We start from the raw sequence: 24,203 nt of genomic DNA, 5'->3' as shown, positions 1-24,203 counted from the left end.
CCCGATGGAGCCGATGAGTCAATTCCAAACTGGAAGAGTGGAGAAACTGGACAGCTTTATTGATGAGAGTCAGGTACGTGGGCGGGACAAGACCCGCGCCCAGGCTTTATGTTTCTCCTCGGGCCTTGCAGGTGCAAACTTCTCCTGGAGCTTCTTCCACACGCTCTTATCCATCTCCTGAAACTCTTCCAGGGTGTCTGCACAGGGAGACACAACGCTGACATCACAGGGTCCGTATGGTGAAAAGCGTGCAGGACGGCTACAGCGAAACACGCTGGTGGCGATGGGGCAGACCCACGAGGGCCCCTCACCCCCAGCACCACAGTCGAGCACTTCCTCACCCACGCCACATGACCTTGCAAAGAAATGGCCCCAACTCTCTCAAGTTGGGCCCACTCTAATGTCTGCACCTATAGCTATAGGCACCGAGGGAGGCAAACCCCTGGTTCTGGATGCGCCAAAACAAGAAGCTGCCAGACTCAGCAGCTGGAGGGGGAGGATGGACGCCTCCCTCCCACCCCCAATCCCTGAACCCTGGCAACCTTGAGCTCAACTGCAAAACTAGGACAAGACCACAGACCTCCCCAGCTGGGTGTGTGCAGTCAGGGCGGCGACACTGGAAGGAAGTCGTCCCTTCACAGTGCGGCAGTGTGTGCATGTACGCGCACATTTGCATGCACAGAGCCATATTTAAGAATCACACACATGAGCCAGATAGTTGTAATCCTAGCACTCAGAGGCAGAAGCAGGAGGATCTCTGGGAGTTTGAGTCTAGCCTTGTCTACACAGTGAGTTCCAGGACAGTTAGGGCTACATAGAGAAACTTCCTCACCACTACCCCAACGCACACATGATCTAAGCAGTTCTTCCCTGAGCTAACAGTCTGGGTTTGGTGGTCTTTCTCAGGGTGGTCCTCTGCACTACAGGACAGCCGACAGCACTCTGGCCTCTATCCACCAACTGTGACGACCACAAGTATCTCCAGACATGGCTCGTATCTGTGGGGCAGACAGCTAGTAGCCCAAGAACTCTGAGCTCAGCCGTGACATCTCATTTTATAATTCACAGATACTAAACTCAGACACTATCATGGTACTGCTTAGCTTTCTGAGATTCAATTTTAACAAAAGTGCTGGCTTGAATTACTGCTTATGGGCAGTGGCTCCACACTAGCTTGGGGCACTGTATGGCAGCCACCAGCACAACCTCCTGTTCTGTGACTTTTACAAAGTGTGACGCTGGGGTCCCTGTTCTCATACACACCAAGGTCTCCATAGGCCAAGTAGCCACACTGCAGGCCTGGCTGGTCCTGTGTGTGTGTGTGTGTGTGTGTGTGTGTGTGTGTGGAGGCAGTACGGTCCAGGTAGTGCTGGCTCCACAGAGCTGCAACAAAAACACGAGTCCTGCTGTGCACACATTGTTGGAGTTTTCTGGGCTGACCTAACGAGAAGCCAGGCCTGCAGTCACCATGCTGCTCACCACCCGCACAAAGGCTTCCTGAGGGCTGGCAGAAGGGACAAGCGCAAGATAGCGGGAACCCGAGTCCATGGTCAGTTCATCCTCAGGACCTCCCGCTGGAGACGGCATGACCAGTGATGCGGGAGGAAAGAGACGCTGCGCTCCCCGACACAGCAGACAACACGGGGTCCCATCTGCTCAGAAGGTCAAACCCCCACTGCCAAAAGGAAGGAGACGTTTCTAGAGACCAGCCAGCCACTGTTTCGGGGCCATGCCCTCCCAGAAAAGGTTAGCCTATTTTTATAGACAATATCCTTGGCAGTAAAAATAGCAATTTTCCAGTACCTACCTGCCCCCACCCCCGCCACCCCTTTCAGTGACAATGGAAATGGGGAAGTAGGGAGGGGCTGACTGGCAGGGACTTCCTTCCTACCAACTGGGTTCTAGTCATGACTCCTCAACAGACCTCGTTAGACACATATCGAACCTGCAGACCACATCTCCTGGGACAGATAACTCACAGGCGGATATCCCCACACTCATTTACTGAATGGCTTTTTGTTTTAATTAAAAGCCTCATTGTTTATAAAGCCCTCTTAGGACCATAAAAATAAAATTATTTTCCTTCCATTCTGATTCCAATGACTTCCATTTGGCAAATATGTAGTCCCTTGTTCCCAGGCACCAGCCTTGAATTAAAAGCACCAAAGATGATTTTCTCTTCTAAGTAATGCCTTTGACCTTTTCCGTATTCTGTGGCTTAAACACAGCTTCAGGGTTTTCTCTGAGCTGCTCCTCAGGGTTCTCATTATGCACAACTGTCTTATTAGGCAGTCCTCCTAAGTCTTCCCACCCACAGCGAGCTGACCAGAGAGGGTAGTCATGCCTCCTACCTGTGGACAGGATCAGCTTGTATTCTTCCACGGACAGGCCACTGAAGCTGGTTTCTCTGGGGCGAGGGTACTGGCACAGGGGCAGGAGAGAAGGAACACATTAGTTCTGCGGGACACTGGCCTTGCTCTGGCTGGCTGCAATGTACCTGGGCCCTGGGCACCAGAGGCCAGAGACCTGATGTGAGGGGCAGCGCCACCTGGAGGCCAGGAGTCTGCATTTCTAGCTGCTAGCTCCCAGGTGACACCCACAGTGGGGCTAAGGATTACACTTGGTAGGTGGCATCTGGAAAGACTCCCTTCTGCACAGGCTCTTCCATTTGGCCATGTCTATTTGTGGAGCTGCTGAACATATTTTTCCAGTCTGGAAAACCACGCTACATGCATTCTGACAGTAATCATGTCAAAGCTGAGGAGGAGAAGCAGAGCCTGGTGTGGCAGGACTGTCCCAGTACTCCATCTTTATCAGTGTGTGACATCAGTTCCATCACCAAGTGGGAAATACGAACAGGAGCAAGCGCTCACACACAGAAGCCGTGGCTTTTATTCAGCAGACCTTTAAAGGCCTCTGCCGGGCACCATTGTTGGTGTAGCTGAAAGTACTGGTTACACTTGAACACTGTATAATAGGCTCTCCCATCGGAGGCTGGGTGCAAAGCCCGTGCCCACTCACCTTGTGTTTATAGTAGTTTGAATGCAGTCGTGCTAAGCTTTCGTACATCTGATCACAGGCCTCGGGTTCTGCCACCTGAAAAACAGCGTACCCTGAGAGAAGTGAGCGAAGGAGGTGCCCCCCACATTGCACCCACACCTCAAGGGAGGGTTGTGTGTAATAATGCATTCAGAGGAGGGCAAAGGAGCCCCAGCTCTGTGGGAAGCAAACCTCCCTCCAGCTTCTGCTATGAGAAGCCACCTCAGTGGCTGAAAAGCCCCACCTCACTTGCCCCCAACCTGCAGGGTCCCTGACACTCAACAAGCAAACAAGAAATGTTCAGCAGCTCTTTGCACCCTGGGAACCACCATGCCAGCTGCAGGCTGCAAAGGACATGCTGGGGGCAGTGTGGGCTCCAGGTATCCGGCAAGTTCAAGATATGGCAGGGAAGAATGGTCCTCCGGCTGGAAGGGGACCATGTAAATGAGGAGAGGACACAGGGTGTTGTCATGGAGGCTGCAGAGCGCTGGGGTCTGCCTGAGGCCCAGGACCGAGAGCGCTTTGTGAAATGGGATCAGCATGAAGTGGATTGGATGTTCTCCGATCAAAGACCAAACAACAACAACTCAACAAACGAAACCTCCAGCACTTTCCTCTCTAAGCAAGGAGCTGCTAAGACCGCAAGGGGGAAAGGCAGATGCAGGGCACAGCTGCAGCCCCAGCACTTGGACAGGGGAAGGAAGGTGTGCGGTCAGCCTGGGCTGCGTAGAGAGCTCCAGCCGACCCTGGCCTGTGGAGGAGACACTGTCTCCAGAGGAAAAGGAGGCCATGTTGCTAAATAGGTGAACCAAGGCAGGACCAAGGCAGACGCCAGCTGTGTGCAGCCAGAGCTGGCCCAGAGCAGAGGAGGGGAACAGCCCGTGCCCGTTCTACATGGCCAATGAGGGAGGCAGGCCTCTGCTAGAAGATGGGTCTTCTGCCCTTCAGACCTCCCATCTTTAACCCTTCCTTTCTCCACCCTTGCCATTTGTCTATGCACCTTGTTACACTTCTCTGCCAGGAATTCTAACCGCTCCACAACAAAACTCCTTTATAGTTTCCCAGAATTCAAATGATGGCTTTTTTTTTTTTCTGACTTAAATCCTTTCTTGCAGAGCAAGCAGATAAATAAATCAGGAGTCAAGCACTTCAGCGAGGCAGCCCTCTTCTGCCTGTGTCAGATGAGGCCCAGCTCGCAGCCGATGCAGCACCAGGCCTGTTTCCCTTGCTACCAGATGTAGCTCCTGCCAAGGTTGGCAGGGACTGCCACCCAAGGAGAGGGCTGAAAGCTGATAGAGACTGGGGTCAGCTATGTGACAAAGACATTAATCACAGGACACAAAACAGGAAGAATGTGGGGTTGGCATCTCCTTGGGCAGTTCTCCCGACAAGGGCTAGCAGGACTAGATCAGCAGCCATGCGCTCCGGGGAGGAGCATTTGCGCCCTGATGCTTCTTAGGGTGTGGGGTGCAGACAGGGTCTCTAGTTCTGGCTGTCCTGGAACTCACTATGGAGAACCAGGACGACAGTGAGGTCACAGAGCTGCTCCTGCCTCTGCCTTCTGAATGCCAGGATCTGCGCTGTGAGGCCCCACGACCGCTGGCACGCTGCTTCTTGGGTAACAGAGCGACTCAGAGGACAGAAGAACACAGCACACAAACCACAAGCTCTGGGCCATGGATATAGAATGAAACCCTGTCTCCTGTGTCAGGGTTAGGGAGATGGCTCTGTTGGTGAACTGCTCACCAACAAGCACGAGCATGCAGGTCCCATCCTCAGAACTGTGTAAATGTGGGCACGGAAGCACATACTCATAATTAACCACAGTGCTTGGCCGATGGAGACGTGCATCCTTGGGGCTCACTGGCTGGCCTACTTAGCCTACTCAGCAAGTTCCAGGGCAGAGAGAATTTGCCTCAAATAAGTAAAGATGTTGCACAAATAATAAAAACCCAGGCACAGATATTGGGGTTCAAGCTGAAGACCAGAAAAGCAAAGCAGCCAACCACTAGAGAGACCTTTCACCTCTACCAAATCTTCAGACCAAAAGGGCAAGAGCCTGCCTGCATGAGTCCTCAGACGCCACACTCCAGTGAGTTCCCGCCTCTTCCCCTTTGTATTCCTCTCTCCTCCCAGCCATATTGCTCCTGTCTCCACCTCCCTAGTGGTGCCCACCATGGGAGAAAAGGAGAAAGAAAAAGGTAGACAGTACTGGAGGAAAGACATCAGAAGCTGTCTTCTGACCTCCTCATGTACATGTGCTATGTGCACATGTGTGCACACACACATGCACGCAGCTGCACACTCACAGACAACAGTCACACAATATCTAAATTCCAATAGAAAAGGTCATTCCCTCTGCTGTGCTCTCCACACCTGTGCTGACTGCCTGCCTACAAAACCCCACCCCTACACAGGCATCTGCATGCCCGGCCTTGGTGTGAGCAGGGGCCTCTGTGGCTGCAGGACACTGGGGGTAGCTGCCCTGCGAGATCCTGGCACCACTGTTCACTAGCTGTAGATTCTGGGCAAGCCACCGACCCTCTGCCCATTCGCTTGAAGAAAACTGCCATGTTCTTTTCCCACTCCCTGCTCATACCCATTCTTGTGAACATCTGGCCCTCTCGTCACACTTGGCATGTGCTTCCTGGGATCTAGATGTTCTCTCGTGTCATCTTGCAGGACATCTGACACTGGTGCGATACTATTATCTAATAATCCGTGCAGGGACCCAGTCCTGGCCACTGTCTGGGGAAACTCACAGGGCAGAGGACCACCTCTGCGGTCCATTGTCGTGTGCCAATCACCTTTCACCCTGGGCCTCACCCTGTCTCTATCTTCCATGTACTGCTACCTTTTTTACTTTTTTGGTTTCTTCGAGACAGGGTTTTTCTCTGTGTAACAGCCTCACTGTCCCGGAACTAGCTCTGTAGACCAGGCTGGCCTTGAACACAAAGATCCACTTGCCTTTGGCTCCAGGTGCTGGGATTAAGGGTGTGTACCACCACCACCGCCCACCGCACAGCTATACTGCCACTTTTTAGGTGTACTGGTGAACTTGACTTTAAAAGAAGCGATGGCGACAGCCCCTACCGCCAAGGGTGGCATGAGGGTGACATGGCAGCCCCCGGCCTGGACTTCAGGGAAGGGGCCAGTGTGCTCTAGGATTATTAGCACAGAACTGGAAGGACAAGGAGTGGGTCCGAGCGGCCAGCGCATCTGGCAGGAGTTTGACTGGGGATGGGGGTAGGAGGGTAAGAACCACGGAGGCTTTACCCGGTCAGAGTGGACACAGCTGGTACTAAGCATCCGTGGACAGGGAAGGGGGATCGGCCAAAGGCTGTTCTCACGCTGCTCATCTGCACGCGCCCCTCCCACCACCAGGTTGCCTTCCCAGTGCCCAGCAGGGACAGCCTGCACTTGGCCTCCTTCCCAGGCCTCTCCTGGGCAAAGCCAGACTCCAACCAGACCTGAGCCCTTGCCAGTCTCCCCACAGAGGCTGCCCTGCTCCTCTGTGACCCCAGCAACCAGGGAGTCTCACCCTGTCTTCAGTTCACTCGCTCTGACAGCAGCAGCACAGACAGCATGAGCGCAGAGGACAGGGCCTCGAGCAGAAATGAAGTGACCCTGGGAACCTCAACTGCCTCAGTGCCCTCTGTCCCTCAGTGTTCATGTTTTTGGAGCCAGGGATGGTGGCACAAGCCTGTAATCTCAGAACTCGGGAGGGAGGAGGATGGGGAGTTTAAGGCCATCCTGGGGGTCTAGAAAACACACTACAAAATTGCCTGTCATCTAATTTCCCACTAGGTCAGGTGCACACAATTACAGAAGACTGTACAACCCTAATGGGGGCGGTGGGAGTTCGCAATATGCCAATTTCTAACAAAGCCTTATTGACTAAGGAGAGACAGCAAGAACATGGCCCATTCCAGGATCCATATTACAGCCAACTCTAGCCCAGCAATTAAAACCCAGTTCTGATTGCTTCTTATCAGCTATCAACAGGATCCCCGCCTCAATCCCGAAGCCTCGTCACACACCCACCTATACCTTACGCTCCAGTCTCAGATTCCAGCACAAACACCCGGAACCCCCAGTATTTCTCATGAGATGTCCTCAGGGTTTTAGGAAAGACTCCTACACACAAAGCTTTAAATTACCTGGATTTTGCATTTGCACCTAATGAGATTATGGACATTTTGGGACAACGAGCCGCATATGGGCGTTATGAAAAATTCAAGGCTGTTCCCTGAACACGAATGAAATGGAGGCTCCGAAGCATGCGCCCTTTACCGCCCCATCGCTCCCTCTGCATCCCCCTGCTCAGCCGTCAGTAAATTTCTCTTTACCATATTAAACTTTTATACATACAAATCTACACCAGTGCCATAGGCACTGATTTCAATTTTCAAAATTGAATTTTGGGTGGTGACAGCAATTTGTACGGCGGCCCCTATTCCAGCCCCACACGGGACGCATAAGCACATTGGGGAGGGTGCGCAGACTGCTCTGCTAATTAAGGTCGGGCTGGCTCTGCTCCAGGAGGCTCTGTGAAAGGTTTCCTGACTCTGCAATGAACTTCTGACATGAAAGATGTGTCGCGGAGCACATTCCTGTCAATGCAATTAGACGGCCATTTCCTGAGCACCTACTACGGGGAGCACACTGCTAGGGCTGCTAGGGACCAGACTGTGAGGGGTGGAAAGGAGAAGCAGGAGGCTGGGTGGCAGCGGCAGGGAAGAGCAGCACTGCAGACTGAAGAGGACAGGAGTGGCAGTGAGGATGGACCACACAGGGCCAGAGCAGACACGCACATCATCAATGGGAGGAGAGCTGAGAAAGGCTGGGGACAAGCTGTTTCAGGACAGAGGGCTCCAGTGGCCAGGGGCCATCAGACCACTGGCAAGCTGGTTCAGGCTTTTGATGTGGACTATAGCAGTTCAAAGTCACCAAGGTCTCAAATATTAATAAAGACGTAAGCTCTGAAGGCAAAGTAAGGGCCTGTGAGGGTAGGGCACTGAGCCTGCAACCATACTGGGTGTTGAGGCTGGGAAGCCAGGCTGGACCTGAGTACCAAGGGCTGGCGGGCACTGAAGGCTCCGAGTTCCCACCAGTACCCAGGAGGCAGCAGGAGGGTTTTGGAAGCAGCCATTCACCTCTGAGAGGGAACAGCCACACCTTTGATTATGTATGTGAATGCATGTGCACAAGCATGCACGCGCACACACACACACACACACACACGTGCGCACCAGTGCAACTCTCTGCCCCAAACACTCTGATCTGACTCTCAACGAGGGGAGTAAAGACAACGAATTACTTCACTGTCCGTCCTGGAGATGCTCTGCTCACAACCCATCTCTGTAGAGTCTCCGAGTCACAAAGAGCACAATCTGTCCTTAGGCCACATTCCTAAAGCCTGATACACACCAACATCACCAAGATGCCCTCTCTGTGGCCGCCATGTGCCAGGTGGCTGGGTAACAGGCTGCCTGCCCCAATGAGGTGTCGAGGATCAGGCCTCAGATTACCCTTGAGGAGGAGCCGGGACTGTTTTCTCTGCTAGAAACCCAGCAAAGCCTGACAGCTTTCCCTTGGCCCCATCTAACCCTTCACACAACACTGTCACAGCCCGTGCCAGATAGACAACAGCATCTCCAGTCTTCCCAGACCTGTCCTGAGCCACCCTGTACCCAAGAGACCTGCTCTGTGCCTGCAGTTAGTTTGCTTCGCCCCCACACTGAGACTCTTCTGTGAGGCTCTGGGTGCTGCAGGGAATGAGAACTCCTTTAAGGAAACTACTCAAAGCAGACAAGACCCACAATCATGAGCTTCAAAAGGGAACAGGAGGCAGGGTGGTAGAGGTGTTCCTTGTGTTCCGGCTCCCCACTGCCATCTCCCCCGACCCCGGTGGGTTTAGGGTGGGCCAAGAGAAGCCCTGAAGGGCTTACACAGAGGCAGAGGGTTTGTGCTCAGGTTTGAAGTCAGAATTATTAATTGGCCTTTCTGCGCTGGCGTCCCACCGAGTACCACCTTTCTTCTTGTTTCACTGGAGAAGTAGATCAGGCAAAGGAGACAAGTGGGCCTGAGGCGTTTAATTCTTTGCTCCAACAATGAATGGGAGGGAAGGAGGAACTTGATGCTCAAAGAAAAACTTAACAAGGAGTCTCTCCAAAGGACTGACAACGGGGGACCTGCCGACACCTGGGAGCCATGCAGACCAGGGCACGTGACTGGCCTGTTTTTTACTTGTCTCTTACTGTCAAGGGACCTGGGTCAGTGGTTTTACTTTTCTGATTTGATTTCAGTATCTGTAAGAATCAGGATAGTAATGGCTACTTCACTTGGTGGCACAAAGGATAAAATCAGATGAGCTGTGCCAAGTGCTCTATGCACCTTTTATAGCCCGTGTTAGACCACAGGAAGCCAAAAGGTCAAGAGGATGCCGCTTGCTCGACACAGCAGCCTCCACCTCCTCCAGTTCCACTTTCTGGACAAGTGGCAGAAAGGTGGGGAACACAGCAATCAGCCACCCCCGGGGTCTCATCCCACCTTCTGCTGTTTGTTTAATGACGCGTCTCTGAGAACCACCTTTCTTTCTCAAGGTCTTTTATAAGTGATCCAGGGGAGGTGTTGGGAGTGACTCACTCCCTGTTTGCTGTCCCAGCCAAGGGCTGCTCCCTCCAAAGATTATCACCAAGATTTACTAAGCCCAGGCAGGCTCGATTTCAGGTGACATCAGGATGAGCTACGACAAAGGTCCTGAGTAATGTGTCCACTGCCATCCTGACTCCCTACTTTGCTCTACCAAGAACACATCCATCAGCGACGCACAGCGGTTGGCGCAGCCCTGACTTAGATCTGCAGTTGTGACTCAAGTCTGTGTGGGCCTCAGCTCATCAGAACCTGTCCCTAGGAGAGGACAAAGGACAACAACTCTCCCCTCCCTGCTGGCTGAATTATGCTAACAATCAAGCAGGTGAGTGTCAGCCTCTCCCCCTGGACATCCAGCCTCTGGCTGTCCAACTCTAAGCTGCGTGGAGCTGAGCAGGTCTCACCTGGGGCAGCAGTGCCTGGGACTCCACAAACACACAAAGTCAAACCACAGAGTCTGTCACGTGAGTCGGCCCTCTCACCCTGGCGCTTCTTCCAGCAACTTCTACACGTGCCACTGGACTGCAGACGACCAGCCTCACAAACCACAGCCAATCACTGTTCACTCAGATGCTCACCAGACGCTTTTGTGAGCCAAGAACCACACGGTGGATGAGTGGGGGTGGGGCTGCACCTCTGGTCTCAGGAAGCTCATACTATAAGTTAGGGAGCCTTAGAAAGCCCACGGGCCTGCCTCAAGATCCGCATGATATGGGGCAGTGCAGACCACTAGGCTCTGTGAGGATCCTGTGCATACAGCGACCTCTCCTGACTCCCAGAAGTCCTAGGCCAGACATTCCAAACAGCAATCTTGTCAGAGGTTGCCAGTGGCGCCATCCCACTCTGAGGTGGGCGGGTTCAGCCAGACTGGAATGAGCTGCAGTGTCCCCCAGGTTCCTGCTTTGGCAGGTCACGGTCCGGTTTCACAGGTCATTTGTGTGGCCAGTATGTATGCTGGGCACCTCACTTGACACCTTTGACCTCTGCCTAAGCCCCATGCTCACATAACCTTCTGCCTGCTTGACATTTCCACTTGGAAGCCAGTCTACTTGGCATCGCAAGCTTACAGCATCTAACATCAAACGTGCGATGTTCTTCCCACACCCCACCTGTTCCTCATCTCGTCTTTCCCATTTGAGTAAATGGCACCCAGCTGCTCAAGCCAAAAAAAGAAAAGGGGGAGAATCTAGGTGCCGTCCTCGGTTCCTCTTCCCTTTTACCCCACATCCAGCACGTCCATGCTGTTAGTGACTTGCTCGCTACAAACTATTTCCAGTTACTTCCATCTCCTGTGCAGCCACCCTTATCTCTTCCTGGGCAACACAGCAGGCTTCTCTGCAGCTCCTCGCTTCTCTTGCCCTCTATAACCCATTAGGAACCTTTTAAAATGAGGCCATGTGAGACCCCTGACTAAACGCCCCCAGTGGTTTCTCACCAGCCTTACGGTAAGATCTGACTTATCATCGGAGCCTTTAAGACTGAATGGGAGGACTGGAAAGGTGGCTGAGTGGCTGAAAAAGAACCCAGGTTCAATTCCTAATATCCACGTGGTGGCTCACAACCATCAGAAACCAGTTCCAGGGGATCCACCACCCTCTTCTGGTCTCTGTTGGCACTGCACCAACATGGTGCACAGACACACATGTAGGTAAAACACCTGAACACATCTAAAACAAAAACACTGTATGGTGCCCGGCTCCTGTCCCCCTTCAGTGAGTGGTCGTGGACACGCCTCCACTGCCCTTCATTCTGGATTGCTTTCTTTTCTCTACAGTGCCAGTCGGCCTGGACGCCCTTCCCAATGTGGGGTGTTGGCTGTCTTCATGCCTTGAACCTCACCTATGCCCCAGGAACACTACAATGTTTCTACTTGTTCCTTGTGTCCTGTCCACTCAAAGTCATGGGGGGCGGGGCTGGAGAGAGGGCTCAGCAGTTAAGAGCAATGGTTGCTCTTCCATAGGTCCTGAGTTCAATTCCCAGCAACCACATGGTGGCTCACAGTCATCTGTTATGAAATCTGGTGCCTTCTTCTAGCGGGAAGGCATACATGCAGGCAGTAAGCTGTACTTGCAATAAATAAATAAATAAATAAAAAACTAACAAAAAACCCCACATGGGGCAAGACCTCGTCTAATTCACTGTGGTCTCCCTGGAACCTTACTACCTTTGTGGCACATGACTGTACTTTGATAAGGGAACCTACGCTGGGGAGGCCTACCACTCCCACGAGGAACTGCTGCAGTTTTACAGGGGCGAGTGGCAGAACGGTTTGGCCGGAGTCCTGCTGGGGTTCTTGGGGGGCAGACTCGGCTCGCAAACACATTAACAGGGTTACGGAAGAACCAACCCGGCCTTAGAATTTGATCCTTTAGTGGCATATGGACCTCAGGGGAGCTTCGCCGGCCGCTGTACAGTGCAGACAAAGGAGAAAACGGAGCCGCAGGCGTCGCACTCCGCAGCTAGCTGGAACGTGGGCACCTCACACGTGCAGCCGGTCACGGGGCCGACGCACGCGCAGATCCCCCCCGCCGCCCCCCCCCCCCCCCGCTCCGACACCGCCAACCTCCCTCCCGCCGGTCACCTGGGTGTTCTCTCCCTCCCGAAAGGCCTGTGCTACCCGCTGCCGCAGGTAAGCGCCCAAGTCCCGGCCCCGTTTGGTCTCGTCCACTGGCCATTCCTCACAGAGCTTAAGGAAACGACGGTAGCGGAGAGCGGCCATCTTGGGCCCCGCTCGCCCCGCCCCTGGGGGAGGAGTCGGGGCTGCGTGCAGCGCGTGCGCAGTAAGGCGCGCTGGCTTGCCCCCCCCCCCCAGGGGCGGACATGCGCAGTTTCGCCGTCGGCTCGCTGTCCTCCAGGCAGGGGCGCTGCTCACCTGTGAGTGCAAGCCTTGAGCTCTTCAGTCTTCGTCCTGGAACTCGCCCAGCTCCCAGGGGCAAAGCAGACTCAGTGTACCCTGGGGACAGCTTTGCTTCTCAATGACTTTACAAGCTCGGGACTAAAAACGCTTCTCCTGAGACCTCTGCTGTTTTGCATAAGAGAAACATTTGCATGTAAATACTGGTTGTTACTGGATGAAGATATGTTTGAGCTTCACCTCTGGCAGGCACTTGTCGTCCACACACGCCTGCCCTACTCCCACACTTTGCCCCATGCTTGTCTCTGCCACTTAGATCTCTGTTACAATTTTTCAGCTACCATTGCTCTCTCTTCAGCCTCTCCAAAATAATCCTCTCGTCGTGCATACATCTCCTGCGTAGTACAAGAAAGGTTGCTTCAGCCTGGAAAACGTAAAAAAAGATTTTTTAAAGTGTATTTTCTTTATTTTACTTTTATACGTGTGAGTGTTTACCTGTATGTATGTATGTGCATCCCATCTATGTGTGGGTTCTGGGAACCGAACCGGATTCTCTGCAAGAGCAGCAAGTGCTCTTATAGCTGAGCCATCTCTCCAGCTCCAAGAATGATGATGATGAGGATTATTATTATTATTTTGGTTTTTCGAGACAGGGTTTCTCTGTCTAACAGTCCTAGCTCTCCTGGAGCTAGTAGCTCTTGTAGACCAGGCTGGCCTCGAACTCACAGAGATCTGCCTGCCTCTGCCTCCCGAGTGCTAGGATTAAAGGTGTATGCCACTACTGCCCAGCAAGGATGATTATTTTTATTGTAGCAAAATATAACATAAAAATTACTATCTTTTAAATTTTTATTGTATGTGTATGAATGCCTGCCTATGTGTGTTTGTACATCAAGAGCTTGCCTGGCCAGAAAATAATATCAGATCCCTGGAACTGGAACTGTAGTTCTGAGCACATGGGTTCTAGAAACCGAGCCAGGGTCCTCTGCAAGAACAGCAAATGCCCTTAACCACTGAGTCATGATGTGTGATTTTCGCCTGTATGCTGCTATTACCATTAATGAATAAAGAACTGCTTTGAGCCTATAGCAGAGCAGAGCTAGGTGGGGAGGATTGGACTGAATGCTGGGAGGAAGAAGGGCGGAGTCAAGAGAAGCCATGGAGCCACCACCAGAGACAAATGCTGGAAACTTTACCTGGTAAGCCACAGCCTCGTGGAATACACAGATTAATGGAGATGGCTTAAATTAATATGTAAGAGTTAGCCAATAAGAAGCTAGAGCTAATGGGCCAAGCAGTGATTTAATTAATATGGTTTCTGTGTGATTATTTCTGTTCTGGGTGGCTGGGAACAAACTAGCGGCCTCCTCCAACAGAGTTATCTCTTCAGTCCCAATTATACCATCTAAGCAACAGGGTGCTGGTTACATGATCCAGGTTGGCCTTGACGGAGATCCTCCAGCCTCAGCCTCCCGGGATTATAGGCACGTATACCGCCAGTGAAGTGCCTTTACCCGGTGAGCCATTTTGTTGGCTGACTCCTTCCCTCTTGTGTGTGTGTGTGTGTGTGTGTGTGTGTGTGTATTTATGGTTTTCCTTTCGAGACAGGGTTTCCCTGTAGTTTTGGAGCCTGTCCTGGAACTAGCTCTTGTAGACCAGGCTGGCCTCGAACTCAGAGATCCACCTGCCTCTGCCTCCCAGTGCTGGGACTAAAGGCGTGCGCCACCCCCGCCCAAAAGGTGTGGGCCACCACCGCCCAGCTTTCCTCTTGATACTTTTAACAAGTATCAAGTATCTTGATACTTTTTCACATATTTTGTTTTGCACTTGGCTCCTAGACATTAGTGTTTACGGAGTGACTGATTGACTGACTGACTGACTGACTGAATGAATGAATCAAACCACATCCCAACCTAGGTCTGTCAGACCCTGAGACCTCTCAGTGTTCACAACATAGGGAACAACATAGGAGGGCTGTGTATGGGGCAGGTAGAGGAAGGGAACCCACAGAAGGAGGCAGAGCAGCTCAAACTCCCCTGGCTCCCTGGCCTTTCTCAACCTGTACCTCAAGTGAAGCGAGAGACCAATCACCGCTGTTAAGTTACTTTTCCTACTGCCTGAGACAGAGGGCCTCCCTACCCCTGCCTCCCAGGTCAGCTGAGCGAGCCAAGAGCTCTTCAAAGTCCTACCTGGGGTGGGCCTTGTGGTTTCTAGCTCCGCCCTCAGTGCCTGGAGCCAGTAAATGGACCAACTTTGCCCTTTGACCTCAATAAAGCCATCCAACTTTGTGGCTAGCTGGAGTGCTAAGGTGAAGCTATGGCAGGGATGGGAACCTGTTGGGGTGATCAGGGAACTTTTCTGGGGGCTGAGACCACTGAGCACCTCAGCTTGGCATAGCGCCCAGCTAAGGTGAGTTCTCTTTCAATAACTCCTCGTTCTGAACCTCACCCCTGGAGCTGTGGAAAACTGTTCTCTGTTTAAACCACCCACCGATCCGTTCAGATCAAACCCCTCCCTCTGTCTCCTTCCCACTTCTGCCCAAGGCTTGCCTCCTATCACTGCTAAGCCGCCCCTGATCTTCCTCCCCCATTTCCCTCCACAGTTGGTAATATTTCTTTCTGTGTGTTTCACAGTGCCGCCTAATACAGCCAAGCTCTGCTTAACGATGGGGAAAATGGGAAGAGCATTATCAGGAGATTTTGTCGTGAGAACATCAGAGATTGCACACTAAGACGGTGCGAACCTTCCTCCTATATCGAACCATCCCCTTTTCCATGTTTTCATTTTGACTTTACCAGGGTATTCTCATCATGTCAGTATGGGTGTCCTGGCTGCATGAATATCTGTGCACCACGTGTGTACCTGGTGGCGTCAGATCCCTGTGGAGTTACAGATGGTTGTGAGCTACCCTGTGAGTGCTGGGGAATCAAGTCCAATTCTCTGTGGGGTTTTTTTGTTTTTGTTTTTGTTTTGGGGGGGTCGAGGGGCAGGAGTTGAGAAAGGGTTTCTCTGGGTGTAGCCTTGGCTGTCCTGGAAATTGCTATATAGACTCAGTTGGCTTTGAACTAACAGAGATTGCCTGCCTCTGCCTCCAGAGTGCTAGGATTAAAGGCATGTACCACCAGCAGGGCTCCATCTCCCCAGTTCCCATGTTTTTGCTAAATACCCCAGGCTGGCCTCAGATTTGAGAACCCTCTGCTCTGCCTCTGCCTCCAAAGTGCAGCAAGTAGGCAGATGTTTGAGTCCAAGGTCAGCCTGGTCTACAGAGGGAGTTCCAGGACAGCCAGGGCTGTTACACAGAGAAAGCCTGTCTAGGAAAACTAAGATAAAAAGAACAGTGACAGCAGAATATCAAGCAAATGCAGAAGTGTGGTGTTGGTGACGGCACAGGTCACACTGCCATGGACCGCAGGGGACAGCTGAAGGCCCCTCCCTTTGCATTTCATACAGTGTGAGGAGACGGGCAGCCGTCAGGCAAACCTAGGACAACGGTGACAATAGCGCTCTCTCCGTACTAACTTAGCTAGATGGGCGCGGTGGTCTGAATAAGAATGGTCCCCACAATAAAATGGCTCATATTTTTGAATGTTTAGTCACCAGGGCATGGAACTGTTTGAAAGGATTGTAAGTGTTAGGAGGCATGGCCTTGTTGAAGGTTTTGAAAGCCCAAGCCAGGCCTAGTATCAGGATGTAGACTCTCAGCTGCTTCTCCAGTTCTCCAGCACCATGTCTGCTGTGTGCCACCATGCTCCCTGCAATGGTGGGTATGGAATGGGCATTGTTGGGAGGGGCAGTCCCTGAGGGGCTGTTGTTGGCATAGACCCGAATTGCACCAGGGAACACTACCTGAGGATGGGCAAGGCAGGCTGCCGGGCAGAGGCGCAGCAGAGACCTTGGGCAGCAACCAGTCCTGCGTGTTTTGTGGTTTTCGTTGCTTGGAGCCTCAGCTTCCCTTTTTCCTTAGTGGCTTTGTGGGGGACACGGATTGAAGTCAGAGCCCTTCTAGTGGGTGTCAGTTTTCTCCTCCCACCTCGTGTTCTGGAGATCAAATGCAGTTCCTCGGGCTTGGCTGCAAGTGTCTTTGCCCACCATTCCAGAGGCCCCTCTTTCTTTATTTCTTGTTCTGAGGCAGGATCCCGTGCAACCCAGGTTGGCCTGGAAATCATGACATTGTGATTCTCTTGGCTCCCTCCTTGGTGCCAGGATTACAGCAGTGCCACCAGGTTTGATTTATTTGATCCTGCGCATCGACCCAGCACCTCCTGCTGCTAACCACGCACAGCACCTCCTGCATGCTAGCCACGCACAGCACCTCCTGCATGCTAGCCACACGCTCTGCTAACTGAGCCACACCTCAGCCCTTGAGCTCAAGTCCCTTCATCTTAAAACCAAGAATTACTGGTTGATTCCCAGGACTGGGAAGAATGAGCTGGGAGAATCGGGGGCTCAAAGCCATTCTTAGCTACACAGTATGTTTGAGATCAGCATGGGCCAATAAATAAACAAAGAGAGTGCCAGGGGTGCAGCTAAGTGGATAGAACGCTCGCCTACCATGTATGAGTCCCTGGTTCCATCTTCAACACCATATAAACTGAGCCTGGTGGCTTACACCTGTAATTCCAGCCTTTGGGAGATAGAGGCAGGCTGATGATCTCTGTGAGTTCAAGGCCAGTCTGGTTCACATAGTACGCTCCAGACCAGCCACAACTAGCTACATAGTGCTATCCTGTCTCAAAATAAGTAAATTAATCGACAAATAAACTCAACATAAATAGAGAAAATGGGAATACGTGATAAATTAATGTAGTGCCTGCCCACTCCAGTCTGTGCATCAAACACTGCCACAGATTAAACTTCTAGTCTCCATGATGGTTCAAGTGCCACTATTACCTTGTTTTTCCAGGGGTGGAAACTGAGGCACAGAGAGGCCAAGACTGGCCAGTGACACCAGCTGGGAAGTGGCAGAGTCCAGATTTGAACCCCTCCATCTTTGCAGAGGTGTAACTGTAATCCACAGGCTTAGGCTATGTACCTGGCAGGCCTTAGCCAGCACAGGCAGGAAGCAGGCTCTTATAGATTCTGTTCCAAGGGCCCCCAGGGTTCCCTCGACCTTGTCTTAGCTAGAGCCCTTTCCCTTTTTCTCTGTGGGTGGTTTGGGCTAGATTCTGGGCTCAATAGCTTGTCAGTCACCCAGAGCCATTCTGGGCACATTAATGGGCACTGCCTGGAATGTAGCTCGGTGGTGCTGGCCTCGTGGGGAGTTGATGACCATTTTAACACCCACCTGCTGGCTGCCACTCATTTCACAGCCAATGCAGCCTCGTGGCTCAGTGGAAAGCCCCACTGGGGCCACTCCTCCCCAGCCTTCTGGAATGGGTATTTGGGGAACCCTAATCGCTCTTTATAGAAACCAGGCATTAGCAAGGGAGGAGAGCTGTGAGCAAGAACGCAGCTTCCGATTCCAAGTTGTAATGATCCCGGTAATCTAGACATCGAATTGCACGTTTAAATCGTGTGAAAGTAAAAATATCGTTTTGTAATGCCGGTGTTAATAATGTAAACATTAAAAGGGAATTAAATGCTTAGCTGCAATTTCCTCTTTCAGCCTAACCCACTGAGGGGAGGATTGGCTTCAATACACAGACATGTTACCAGAGAAGGGGAGGGACCCTGCATAGGTATTGGAATAGTCACCTCATGTCCCCAAGGAAGATCTAGCTGACAGTGGGTTGCACCTTTAAACACGCTTGAGTGGTCCAGGTAGGTTGGAGAGGCTGGGCATCCAGAGGTGCTACACTCTGCTGCTGAGACTGTCATCACGCGTTCCAGGGATCTGCTGTCCCTGCTTCTCCACAGCAGCAGTCCCAACACATGTCCCCACTTGCCTCACAGAACAGGCACTCACTGTCTGGAAGCCTGGCACATAGTATGTAGGTGCTCACTGTCTGGAAGCCCGGCACACAGTAGGTAGGCGCTCACTGTCTGGAAGCCCGGCACACAGTAGGTAGGCGCTCACTGTCTGGAAGCCCGGCACACAGTAGGTAGGCGCTCACTGTCTGGAAGCCCGGCACACAGTAGGTAGGCGCTCACTGTCTGAAAGCCCGGCACACAGTAGGTAGGCACGCACTGGAGCTGTAACTGCCCTGACTTGAAAGATTGCAGGTGCCAGAGGTAGCAGAGTTCCTGGCTGGAGTTGCAGGCAGTTGCGAGCCATCAATATGGGTGTTAGTAACCGAATCCAGGTCCTCTACAACATACAGACACACACATACACAGACACACACAGAGACACAGACACACAGACACACACACAGATGCACACCACATACACAGACACACACCACACACACAGACACACCACACACAGAGAGACACAAACAGACATACAATCACACACAGAAAAACACAAACAGACACACAGACACACACAGAGATGCACACCACACACACAGACACACACACACAGAGACACAGACATACAGACACACATACAGAGACACACACAGTTGCACACCACACACACAGACACACACACACAGAGACACAGACATACAGACACACATACAGAGACACACACAGTTGCACACCACACACACAGACACACCACACACAGAGAGACACAAACAGACATACAGTCACACACACAGACATACAGACATACACACACACAGAGACACAAACAGACATACACAGACGCACACACAGCTTCTATTCTAGAGTGACACTCTGCTTCTCCCTTAGGCAGTCACAGTTCAAACCATTTACCCCACGATGGGAGTTTCCCAGAGACTGAAGCCCAGCACTAGTCGGAGGGGGAGCACGTCTCCCCAGAAAGACTTCACAGATTCCTGACAGCTTGTCAGATCAACTGGTAGGAGAGACTGAAGCTGAGACCATGACAGGTCAGTGATGGGCAGGACCACCACAGTGACCACGGTGACCAAGATTGCTGGATAGCATTCTCCCTGCCTCTGCTTACAGCTAAAGCTCCAGTCAGGACCCCAAGAGATAAACGTGGGGTGGGGAGCCCATTGGGCCTTTTATTTGCTCCTCTTCCCAATGTGGGCATTTCCAATAACCCCCTCTCTTGCTTTTCGGTGCTACGTGTCTGTTTAACTGGCCTGTTGAGGGCTGGTGACAGAGTGTGGGACCCAAGCTCTGCAGGGCCCAGGTTCTGCTCCCAACAACTGTGGTAATGAAGCGTGTGAAGTAAATGGGACGGAAGAGAAAACCAGACTGTGTGGCCCCCTGCGACGCTGGTCTGAGGGAGGCTCAGTGGGAACCGGGAGGAGGAGGCCCCTTGAGTTTGTTCTTAGGTAGGCTCTCAAACTTTCTCCTCATTTCAAGACAGCTTAGCCATGAAGGAAGGGGCCAGAGGTGCAGAGTAGCCAGGAGGTGGCTGGGGTCTGGTGGGAGCTCACTCAGCAATCCCAGTGCAGCCCTCCGGCCCCCTCCCTCCCTTCTAGTTCTTGGCACCCAAGTGCTCTTTTCGGCTCTCTCTTTCTCTCATCTTCTGCTTTATGTGTCTGGCCACTGAGGGCGCAGATTTAAATCCAAAGGAAGATGTTTAGATCATTCTGAGGAGCGGCTGATGAGCTAGCTGTCTTGCCAGGACTTTCACTAGCCTGCCTGCAGCCCGCCCTTCCCTGGGTAGCCTAGGAGCCTCGGCAGCCAGGAAGAGAGATGAGCCTGCCAGAGCTGTGCCCAGAGGCCCAGGGCTCGCTGACAACACCGCATTATGAAAAAGCTGTAATGGCATTCCGCTCCTCCACCTCCTCTTTAATCACCCGGGGACAGCAGAGGGACAGAGCTGGAGATGAGTGTCTCTGAGGCTGCCCTGTTCCCTGTCTGCAGAGGCCAGGGGAGAAGCAGGTTTCTGTGTGAGTTGGGGTGACCTAGGTTTGCCCTTTGTGGCAAAGTTTGATCCTCTGTGCAGAAACAGCCCTGCCTGCTTTTAAGGGATCATCTGGGTTAGAGAAGCAGGGGTCGGGCCACTGAGCCCTCCCTGGGGTTCCGAGACTCCCTCCAGTTCCTACCAGTCAGTTGCAAACGCTGCTATCCTCAATTTTGCAATTTTGCAAGTTCTTAGGGTCTCAGGGGATACTAGAGTGTGTAGGCTAGGGGAAGTTAACTAAAGGAACCCCACCATCCATGCTGGGTTAACACTTCCTTTTTTTTTTCTTTCTCCTCCCACCCCCAGTCAGGATTTCTCTGTGTAGCTTTGGAGCCTGTCCTGGAACCCACTCTGTAGACCAGGCTGGGGTTGACACTTTCTAGTAGCGTGGCTGCTTGGGGGTCACCCACACTTGTGACTATAACCCCTCACCATGCTCTCCATAATTGAGCCCAATAAACTCTTAGGTTCCCAGGGTGAACTCTGGTGGCATCTTGCCTTGGTTTGCACCCGGGACCTTACGGGCTTGTGCCTCCCAGGAGAGGTATTCCTGCAATGCTGTCTCATGTCACCTATCTTTGGGACCTCGTTAGGGTCTCATAGATGAATGAGGTGGGCAGTCCTAACATGTCTGCAGCCTACTGTGTGTAAGGATTTAGCTAGAGGAAGCCTAGTCAGAGCCTGCCCGGAGGTAGCGCAGGCCCTGCCTCCCCTCATGCCCTGCTTACCCTCCTTCTTCACCTCCTCATGTCAGGTATTATATCGACGTGACGGTAATGGAGAACGAGCCCATTGTAAAGATAGGCTGGGCTCTCATCAAAACCATTTCTTCTTTGGATAAGTTTCCTCATAAATAGAAATTTATTGCTCATAATTCTAGAAGCTGGATCAAAGTGCTATCAGATTCTGTCTGGCGAAGTCGGTTCTTCATAAATGATGCTGTGTGTGTTCCCAGGAAGGAGGGCAAGCAAGCCCCTCTAGGCTGGTTTTCAGAGCACAGTGTAGCCAAGGATGACCGAAAACTTCTCATCCAAATGCCGAGGTTATAGGCACACCACCAGCCTTTTTGTGCCAATGTGTGTGCATGACGGGGAGTGTGCCACGAGGCATGGGGAGGTCAAAGGCAAACTCTCTCCTTCCAATTTAACTCATCAGGCTTGCATGGCGAGCACCTTTACCCACTGAACCATCCCACCAGGGCCTCCCCCACAGTCCTGATCCCGCCCTTTAAAAGGACACTGATCATTTACTAAAGGCCCCAGCCTTTGAGAACATTGCACTGGGGATTGCATCCCAACCAGTGAATTTGGAGAGAAGACTTGCAGACCAAAGCATCCTTTAGAAGAAAATGAATAAGAAATGAAAAAGAAGAAATCACAGACCAGGAAAGAGAGGAGGAGGAGGAGGAAGAAGGGGGGAGGGGAGAAGAGCAGAGGAAAATACAAGTTGGAAAACCTTGGTGGAGAAGTCAGGGCAGACTTCTGACTCTGAAGGGAATCACCCTCCTCCCTCCCGGCCTGTGTCAGCTCCTTGGCATCCCGGCAGGGCCTCATGACTCTTGTCCGTGGGGTGTGGGCGTGTCCATCCTCTGGCTGCCTCCCTTGCACCTGTCAAGAGCAACAGTCTGGACAGTGAGGGGAAGATCATGATGCCCCAGGCAAGGACCCAGATGACTACACAGACTCTCTGCTGACTGGCCCCAGCTGATTAGAATTACAATCCACTCTGACTTGAACCACCAGTGTGTGCGGGAAGGGAGCTAGCTTTGGGCTTATCATCTTCCAGGTTCTAGGTCTTTCTCTTGTGCTCCTCAGCTCTCTTGGTACCCCTGGGTTTTGCTCTCCCATCTCAAATTTGCCAGTCACCCATGATGGAGTCACCTGCCCTGTCCAGCACCTCTCAGACCTGACTCTCCAGGCTCATCCTAGCTGCTGCCTCCAGGAGCATGCCCTGAGGTGAGGCCCTTGCTACCTCTAACTCCTGGTGATATCACAACAGATGGCCCTGTCCCCTCTCATGGCACCAGCTGTGTTTCTCTGTGGGGTCCTAACTGTCCTGTGAACCCATTGAGTTCTTAGTGACACTATCAAGATGTTCACACTCCCTGTTTTGCACGGTCTGCAGGGACTAGGGATTTGTAAGCATTTGGCAGTAGGAGAGAAAGGAAGGATTAGTTAATGAAATCACCTGCAATGAGTGAGGCCCTGGGCCAGGTTTTGAAATGTCCCTGTCACCTGGGTCTCGGAACCTTATTTCTGACACTCGCCACCTCAGAGTCACATCTAAAATTTGTCCATAAGCATACGCGCCTCCCCACCGCCTTAACTAGATCCTCAGTCCTCCACTGCCAGTCAGGCCTCAGATGAAGGTCAGCCTCCTTCCACAGACTCTGGGATGACTGGCTAGCATTATGTTAGCTTGACACAGTTAGAGTCATTCAGGAAGAGGGAACCTCAGCTGAGAAAAAGCCAGATTGGCTGAGGACATTTTCTTGGTTGATAATTGATGTGGGGAGGCTCGACTTCCTGTGGGTGGAACTATGGGCACGCTATGAGAAAGCAGGCTGGAGAAGCCATGAGGAACAAGGCAGCACCCCCAGGTTCTTGCTCTGACAGACTTGCAACCTGGACGGGTAAACCAAACAAACCCTGGCTTTCCTGGTGCTTCATCACAGCAGCAGAACCCCCAATAAGGCTGATCCTCTCCATAAACCTCCTAGTCCTCTGCACCTTGCAAATTAAGCCTCAGCATCAATGGGTACTGTCTCGTGTGGCTTAGGATGCCGGTCACAATGCTCCTTAAAGTGCTTCAGTTCCTGGGTCAGTTCTGAGTAAATTTAGACACTGAGGACAGACACATCTAACCTTTTCTCCTCCTTTTTTTCTCTCTTCCTTCCCTGGCTGGGCCGGGCAGGCTCAGTCCACTGCAGAGCCAAGGCGAGTTTCCAGACCACAGCTGCCGCTCTGTGTCCAGGAGCCCTGCCTAAAACTAAACCTGACTTTGTTCCTTTCTTATCATAAACTGGTTTCACTGGGGCTGACTTTGAGAAGAACTGAGTCTGGGCCTTGAACAGATGCAGAGGAGGAGGAAGGGCACGCTGTGAAACCGGCTTTGGTAGGAGGAGGGTATTATGTGGTGGTGGCCCAGGCCAGTCCCTCAGCTGAGAGAGGGTGAAGGTGACAGCTGCTTGGGGAACTGTGGACTTGGCTGATGTGGTACCAGAGAAAGCAACCTTCAGGGATCTGATTTGTCATTGGCAAATACTTCGTTTCAGGATGGCTTCCATTTTCTTGCCAAGGGCATAGAGTTTGCAAATTAATGACATCGTTACCTTGGCCAAAGCATAATTTGGAAAGCTGACCTGCTTTGAAATCCCCATCCTTTCCTTTCCTTTCTTTTTGAGGCAGACTCACTAGGTAGCCTTGGCTGGCCTGGAACTCATGCTGTAGACCAGGCTGGCTTTGACTTCACAGAGATCCTCTGCCTTCAGAGCACTGGGATTGAGGGTGTGCACCACTGTGCTGCACAACTAAACAAGAGTTTTCTCGTCCATGCTGCTCTCCCTCGGAGTGGATTCTGGAAAGATCACATTTATCACTAGAGCCTGACGGTGCCTTAATTCTGCCCTCAAGGGTTTTGAAATTCAATGTCCCTTCTTTTCGGGGCCTGCTTGCAGACACATGCAGTTTTGTTCTTTCTGAATGAGGGTCTCATATAGGCAAAGCTGTCCTGAAGCTTACTCTGTAGCCAAAGATGACCTTG

At 52.1% G+C, this 24,203-nt stretch overlaps 1 protein-coding gene across 1 annotated transcript; it reads right to left on the bottom strand.

Annotated features, from left to right (window-relative positions):
* Window positions 1–35: 35 nt before the first annotated feature.
* On the bottom strand, window positions 36–12,433 carry LOC119823192 (ubiquinol-cytochrome-c reductase complex assembly factor 2). The gene is made up of 4 exons (XM_038343041.1): window positions 12,275–12,433; window positions 3,022–3,096; window positions 2,352–2,421; window positions 36–197 (listed from the first exon to the last, which is right to left on the bottom strand). The coding sequence occupies exons 1-4, from the start codon at window positions 12,410–12,412 to the stop codon at window positions 70–72; spliced, it is 411 nt and encodes a 136-aa protein (XP_038198969.1). The 5' UTR covers window positions 12,413–12,433; the 3' UTR covers window positions 36–69.
* Window positions 12,434–24,203: the final 11,770 nt, after the last annotated feature.

Source organism: Arvicola amphibius, chromosome 9 (genome assembly GCF_903992535.2).
Source record: "Arvicola amphibius chromosome 9, mArvAmp1.2, whole genome shotgun sequence".
NCBI lineage: Eukaryota > Metazoa > Chordata > Mammalia > Rodentia > Cricetidae > Arvicola > Arvicola amphibius.
This window is presented reverse-complemented; position numbering and strand designations above follow the sequence as displayed.